At 44.2% G+C, this 7,655-nt stretch overlaps 1 protein-coding gene across 1 annotated transcript in view; it reads right to left on the bottom strand.

The window, feature by feature from the left end:
* The window catches only part of Nemf (nuclear export mediator factor), a 63,103-nt gene extending 58,270 nt beyond the window's left edge, over positions 1-4,833 (bottom strand). Inside the window, exons 1-4 of the mRNA XM_028858790.2 lie at positions 4,690-4,833; positions 3,927-3,995; positions 3,685-3,787; positions 2,073-2,198 (exon numbers count right to left, since the gene is read on the bottom strand). Of these exons, the coding sequence (XP_028714623.1) occupies positions 2,073-2,198; positions 3,685-3,787; positions 3,927-3,995; positions 4,690-4,748 (357 nt within the window). The 5' untranslated portion in view covers positions 4,749-4,833. The remainder of the gene's footprint in view (positions 1-2,072; positions 2,199-3,684; positions 3,788-3,926; positions 3,996-4,689) is intronic.
* Positions 4,834-7,655: the final 2,822 nt, after the last annotated feature.

Below are 7,655 nucleotides of genomic sequence, written 5' to 3' on the forward strand. Positions count from 1 at the left end.
ACCTGAGTTCATTTAGAGCACCCACAGCAGGCAGCCCACCACTGCCTCTTACTCTAGTCCCAGGGGAATCTGAGGATATTTTTTGGCCTCTCTGAGCATTTGCATTCAAATGCATTCGTGCATGCCCACAAATACACATAATTAAGAATGAAAAAATAGATCTTCTTGTAAGATTCATTTAAAAAAATTAGGGAGCTGGAGAGATGGCTCAGCAGTTTAGAGACCTTGTTACTCTCCCAGAGGACCAGGGTTCAATTCCGAGTCTCTACAGGGTGGCTAATGACCACTTGTAACTCCAGTTCCATGGAATTCAGCACCTTCTTTTGACCTTTTGCCCTCTAGAGCAACCAGACAGAGGTTTTTGTTTTTATTTTTAAGACAGAGTTTCTCTGGGTAGCCCTGGCTGCCTGAAACTCACTCTGTAGACCAGGCTGGCCTTGAACTCAGATATCTGCCTGCCTCTGTCTCCCAAATGCTGGAATTAAAGGTGCCACCATTGCCCCAATACTGAAAATCTTTTTTTACAAAATTAAAAAAACAAATTAAATAATCCCTCCCCTCCTACACTACTTTCTGATCTTATGTTACTTTTCTCAGAACTGCTCCCACTAAATGTATCATAACTTTAAAAAGTTTTGAATCTTTAGTATTTTTGTGTGTATATATGCATACACACACACACACACACACACACACACACACACACACACACACACATGCTGTGTGTGTTGTGGAGATGGCATATGAATGTGTCACACTGTGTGTGAATGTCACAAGACAGGTCTGTGGAGTTGGTTCTCTCCTTCCATCTTTATACAGGTTCCAGGGAATGAACTCAGGTCTTCAGGCTTCATGGCACGCATTTTTAGCTCCTAAGCCATCTCAACAGCCCAAATTTATCATAAATTTGTATTTCTCAAATTCTTAAGTTGGTCTTAAATTGCAGTGATCCTCTTTACACACAGTCTAATCAACCCTAGAAGCACTAATCCTCAAAATTCCAGACATGAAAGCTAGGAGGGGACTGGAAAGATGGCTCAGCTGTTAAGAGCACTGTCTGTTCTTCCAGAGGTCCTGAGTTCAACTGCCAGCAACTACATGGTGGCTCAGAACCATCTGCAATGAGATCTGGCGCCCTCTTCTGGCATGCAGGCAGAACACTGTATACATAGTAAGTAAATAAATCTTTTAAAAAAAGAAAGCTAGGAGGTCAAATTCTGGTCCACAGAAAGGAAAGAGCAATCTTTAAAATATATTCTTAAGAACTCCCTCTCACAAATACCACAATGACGAAACAGATTTTCCAAGCGCACACTCTCAAACATAAATTCTTAGTATTCACCACTAATTCATCACTTATTGGATTTCTAGAACCTAGACAGTATGCATACCTCCTTGCTCAGATCCTTCAAATGGAAACTCCCTAAAATCAATGATACACTGGAACAGAAAAACCATGAATGAAGACAGCCTACAATTCAATTAACATTATGTATCACTGTTTAACAAATATTATAAAACATTAGTAAAAACTAAGTGTACAATACAAAAGAACTTGGTGTTATGTCCAAGTTTAAAAAAGTGTGTGTGTGTGTGTGTGTGTGTGTGTGTGTGTGTGTGTGTGTAATCCCAGCACTCAGGAGGTAGAAGTAGGTGGATTTCTGGGAGTTTGAGGCCAGCCAGAGCTACACAAAGAAACCCAGCCTTGAAAAAAAAGACTATTAGCAAAGATGTAGAATTAAAATAACTCTTTTTTGTTGTTGTTGTTTTCTTTCTTTCTTTCTTTTTTTTTTTTTTCCCGAGACAGGGTTTCTCTGTAGCTTTGGAGCCTGTCCTGAACTAGCTCTGTAGCCCAGGCTGGCCTCGAACTCACAGCGATCCGCCTGGCTCTGCCTCCCGAGTGCTGGGATTAAAGGCGTGCGCCACCACCGCCCGGCTAAAATAACTCTTAATATCATCAATTATAACGATAGTGCTGAACATGACGAACACCTTAAACATAACACTGAATGAAAGGAGTGAAAAACAAAGACACATTGCTCTATTCCTTTACTCCTCTCAAGTTAACTTACCCTATCATAGAGCTCAATGATTAAATGATAAGCAGCTTCATCACTTCCAAATTGGAAATCCACAATTCTATCCACACCAAGCTGTTTTGCACTGACTAATCTCCGACTCTTCAAATGTTTTCGACACTAGCAAGAAACAGAAGAAAAAAAGCATTTATGTAGTAAATGTAAATTCCTAACTACCTGGTACTAGTTTATGAAAATTATTTTTATGCCACTGAGAATACTTAAATGGTAAATAAAACAGAATTGTCATAAAACAAAAGCTTACAAATGATCATCTGAAGAAAAAAATTTTACCTATTTATTTATTTGGGGTATGTATGGTAACACATGCATGCCACAGTGTGCATGTGGAGGTCAGTAAATAACTTGCACGAATGAGTTCTCTTCCACTTTCCAGGGATCAAACTCAGGTCAATAGGCTGGTAGCTTCTGTCCATTGAGTCATCCTGCCAGGCCCTCATGAGCGGGAAAATCCTTAAGCCTTTATTCTAATAACTTGTAACTGAAATGGTTGTCTTGTATTCTAATTTTTAGAATAATGATGAGAACCAGGGCAACCACTGACTTACCATGCACTAGGCATTACCCTTTTTATGTCCTATACCAATAGCTCTTTATTTGTCTAAAATACCTTCTGCTCTTTTGGAAAAAAAAAAAAAAAACTTATCATTTAAGTACACAAACATACTTAACTCATCAGGCTGCCAAGAGTTTGTTATTGTTTTCTGTTTTGTTTTTTTGTGGCAAAATGTCACCCAGTAGCCCAGACTAACCATCCTACTTCAGCCCCTTGAACATTGGGGTTACCACCAAACCCAGCTCAAGAATTTTTTTAGAGTGACACATGATGGCAAACTCCTGTAATCCTAGCACAGAAAGAAAGAGCATTCTAAATTTGAAGCCAATCTGGTCTATATAGCAAATTTCAAGCTGGGAATGGTGCCACATGCCTTTAGTTCCAGCACTCGGGAGGCAGGGGAGGTGAGGCAGATGGATCTCTAAGTTTGAGGCCAGCCTGGTCTACACAGCCAGGGCTACACAGAGAAACCCTGTCTTGAAAACAACATCAAAACAGAGCAAGTTCCAGGCCAGAACACACTGTGTGAAGATATGTCACTGTGACTGGTTTAAATAAAAGCTAAACAGCCAATAGCTAGGCAGGATTTTCAGGGCAGAGAGAATGCTGGGAAGAAGGATGTAGAAGCCAGAGAGCCTCGAAATGAGTGGGACACATAAATAGGATAGAGGTAAAAGCCACATGTTCGAACATAGATTAATAAAAATATGGGTTAATTTAAGTTATAAGAGCTAGTTAAGAACAAACCTAAGCTATCAGCTGAGCTTTCATTGTAAGAAGTCTCCATGTGGTTATTTGGGAGCTGGCAGGTGGGACAGAAAAAGAATACCAGCTCTGAGGATCTGAGTTGGATCTTACCCCCCTCCCCTCACCGTATACCAGGAGAACTGACTCCCCGCAAGTTGTCCTGCCATTCACTTGAGAGCCCCAACTTGTGCCTGTCTGTTGTTTCCACCTACGTACACATACTTACACACAAACAAATACATAAATGTAGTTGTAAAAATTAGCTTCAAACTTAAAATTTACCTTCATGGCAAAACTAGATGGCATCATGTTCTTTGGCCACTCAAATTCTGTTGTGTGAATACGTATACCAGATTCAAGTAACAACGTAGCTTTAAAATCAGGTCTGTTCAAGAGAAAATCAAATTTTTCTTTAGAGAATTGCCAAAGCTTACTCTCTGGAAAAATAAAAACCTAAAATGCAGGTTAAAAACCAACAAGAATGTCATTTATTTACCAAAAGCAAGTCTATAAAATATCCTTACTTTTGAAGCCGAATAAGATATGTCTTGTTATCCACATCATAAACATTGTTTACTCTCATTCCTAGCAAGCTGCAAAGATAAAAAGAAACAAATAACAAAATCATGTTCTTGTTTGAAGCAAAACTTTCCGTCATTTATTAAGGTTGAGGAAAAATAGGATATCAGGACCCCCTGCTAAGGTTATCATCCAAATTACCTATGGATATTTAAGCACAAAAATGGTCTGTTGGCCTCAGGAACCCCAGATAACTGCCTTCATCTGAAACAGCCCAGGACTTTGGGGGAAATACAGTAAAACTTAATCTCACTGATTTATTACGAGTGAGGAGTAGCCGAGCCCCACGAAAATATGACAAAGCTCATACAGTAAAAGACAAGTTCAGCATCCAGGTCCAAAACTGCGAATTACAGCGGGGGGGGGGGGATGGCACGGGTCCCCCTCTTTGGGACGGAAGGACGGGAGTTCCGAAGAAGCCAGGCCGCCAGTACGGGGCCATGGCCATCCGTCTGGCACCTCCAGTGTTTATCAGATCGACCCGGCAGGATCCCGCTGGACCAGCGCTGGGGACAGGCTGCAGGCGGGCACACGTCCCCGGGGGTCCCCCGAGGGCCCCGGCCCCGGAGGTCGGCCCCCCAGGCCTCACCAATCCCCGGGGCGCGGGGCCGGCCGCGGGGATCCCGGGCCCGCCTCGCGGCCACCCGGGGGCCCGGCGTCTGCTTCCTGCGCTCCTCGCGCGAGCCTGCACACCCGGTACCACCGTACCTGGCATTCAGCTCCGCGAGCACCGCGCGGAGATCAACGGTGCTGAAGCGGCTCTTCATGGCTCGGGTCCGGGTCGCCACCGCAGTCCTCCCGGCTGCTGACCCGACGCACGGCCGCCTGGCTTCTGCGCACGCGCGCTTGGCTCGTCTCTACGGCAGCCCAGACGACCCACTATTTCTTGAAGCGAAAGTGCGTCATGGAACTGGGACTCTTGGTTCAATCATGATCGGCTCGGTTTTGTTGTTTTGTTTTTTTCCACTGTATTAAAAAAACTCGAAATAGGGCCAACTACCTTCTCGAAACCGCGTCCCTTCCTTGAACATTGGCAGGATTAGCACTGCCTCTTTGCGTTTGGGGCTTCAAGTCGACCTCCACAACGGCACTGCTGGTCAGTGACAATTTTGAAGCCAGTGCAAGGAGAGTTTCCCCTGGAGGGCGCTGGCGCTCAGCGTGGAAGAGCAAGGGCACTTTCCGAACGCGATTCTGAGCCCAGAGAAAACCCGCACTGTTGGCATTTCCGCATCCGGACGAGTCCCTAGAGAGGGGTTCCTCTTTGGATGAGTAGGATCCGAAGTAGGATTCTGCAGCGTCCTGCAGGATTCGCATTCAGCTTGAATGTGGTGGGTGTGCTGTACAGCCCGAGTTCCATAAATTCTTACCACCTCAAATATTCAAGAATTTAGCTAAGATGTCAGATAAAAATAAAGCGTGAGTTCCTGTGGGAGAAGGAGAATTACTCCTCGCCCACATCCCAGCGTTCTCTGATCTTCTGGTTCTGCGCGCTACTGATTCATGAATTATTCCGGGTCCAAATATATGCTAATTAATTAGTCTATTTTTTTTTAAGTTCTAGTATTAGTAATAAACAAATTTAAAACTAAGAACAAAAATCTATTAGTTTTGGACAGGGAAGGATGTGTGTGCGTGGTGTGTGTGTGTGTGTGTGTGTGTGTGTGTGTGTGTGTGGTTGTTTTTGAGACAGGGTCTTGTCATGTAGTCCAGGCTCCCTTAGAATTCTCTATGCTCTTGCCTCAGCTGAAATTACCAACACTCTTAGCAAAGCGGACAAACTTTAGACCAGTGATATGTGTACTTAGAAGTTAAAAATCATAAGCATTCAAATGACCAATGGGTGAGACCCTGCAGAACAAAACACCAAAAGCAAGAAAAGAGTCAGATTAGTGTATCTAAATACATAAGGATTTTTGTAATTATTATTTGGAGTTTTTTGAGACAGCGTACTGTCAAGGCTGGTCTAAACGCACCATATAACCCAGGGTGGCCTCAGACTCCCTCACCGAGTCTCCTTGGTTTTGGAAATACAGGTACAGACTGCCATGCCCAGATCATAAGCCTTTAATGTTGGCAAATGTCTTGATCTGTTTGCAGTTGCTGTAACAAAATGCCAAAGGTTAGACGATACATAGTTTACTTACTTCACAATTTTGAAAGCTAGAAATCTGAGATACAGTGGTCTTGTCTGTTTCAAATTTAACGAGGGCTGTCAGGCTGCATCACATGTGCGAGGGAGGGGACAGTTACATGGTGAGACAGGACGCAGCAGGGACTCAAGAGGCCAGGCTGCTGCTGTTGTTGTTGTTGTTGCTGCTCTTTTCTTCTCCTCCTCATCTTCCTCCTCCTCCTTTTCTTGTTTTGTTTTTTGAGACAGGGTTTTTCTGTGTAGCTCAGGCTGTCCTGGAACTTGCTCTGTATGTAGACCAGGCTGGTCTGGAGCTCACAGAGATCCTCTTGCCTCTGCCTCCTGAGTACTGAGATTAAAGGTATGCACCACCACCACACCTGGCCAGGCTGCTTTTTATGACAGTTTTCTTTCATGGGAGTGAAACTGTTTTCTCCAGAGAAACAGGGACGCCAGTGTTCTAACTGCCCACCCACCTGGTAATATCTAAGCCCCAACCATTAAAGATTCTGTCACTTCCAAACCACTTCGCTGGTCACCAAGATCCCAGCACTCAAACACTATCCATATCACAGCATTCTGTAATGAGCATCAAAACATTTTTTTCTGTCCTAAATACAATTAGAAGGTTCAGTGTATGGCCAAAACACAGAGACATAGGCCTGGGGGAAAGAACTGACAAAAAAAGTGACCAACATAATATATTTAAAATAAAATACAGGCATGTTACAGAAGAGAGCAACAGACAAGGATCTCTTCAGCTCTCAGGGGTTTGTTTGTTTGTGTGTGTGGTTTGTTTGTTTGGTTTGTTTTTTTTTTTTTTGCATACCCATGAAGCTTTACTCCCTCTGTAAACGGCTTCTGTTACTGTTGTAACAGCCACAAGTGTAGAGATGGAAAGAATGCAAGGCCTTGTCCATGTGCAGCATCCAGGGATGGGTCTGACTAGGGCAGTAAGGGAATGAAGAAAAAGACAGACACACAGGCAGAAAGCTGGGATCAAATGGCCAGGGCTCTCTGCTGGAGAAACGCCAGCCCCTGCCCTGAGCTCAGCATGTTAATTAACTAGAGTTGAACAGAGAGGTGGGTATACAGTTGAACAAGGAGGCAGCGTTTACGGTCTACAGCTGGATCAAGGAGACAGATTTAGCTCGTCTCAGTAGGAGCAGTCTCTGTAGAGGAGTAGTCTTCAGGCTGTTAATACATAGAGGGAAAAAGCTATGGTGGACATTTTCTGCACACACTGCCAACATCCATACTTGGACCAGAGGAAGACTTTGCCATGCCTCTGAACCTCGCCCTAGGGGAAGGCTCTGCCATTCCTCCACGGGTTAATGGGGGGCTTTGGAGTCCTCCCCATGGCTGTGCCTATGTCAACCACCCATGCTCACTTGAGGCTTTCTCCACCCCATAACACGAGTTTATTCTCTGAGCGTTCTGAGGGTCAGAGGTCCCAAAGGGGTCTGAAGAGCTGCATCCCCCCCCCCTTCTGTGTGTGTGTGTGGTGTGTGTGTGGGGGGGTGTCTCAGGAAAATCCCCTGCATTT

The sequence above is a fragment of the Peromyscus leucopus genome, chromosome 14 (assembly GCF_004664715.2).
Source record: "Peromyscus leucopus breed LL Stock chromosome 14, UCI_PerLeu_2.1, whole genome shotgun sequence".
NCBI lineage: Eukaryota > Metazoa > Chordata > Mammalia > Rodentia > Cricetidae > Peromyscus > Peromyscus leucopus.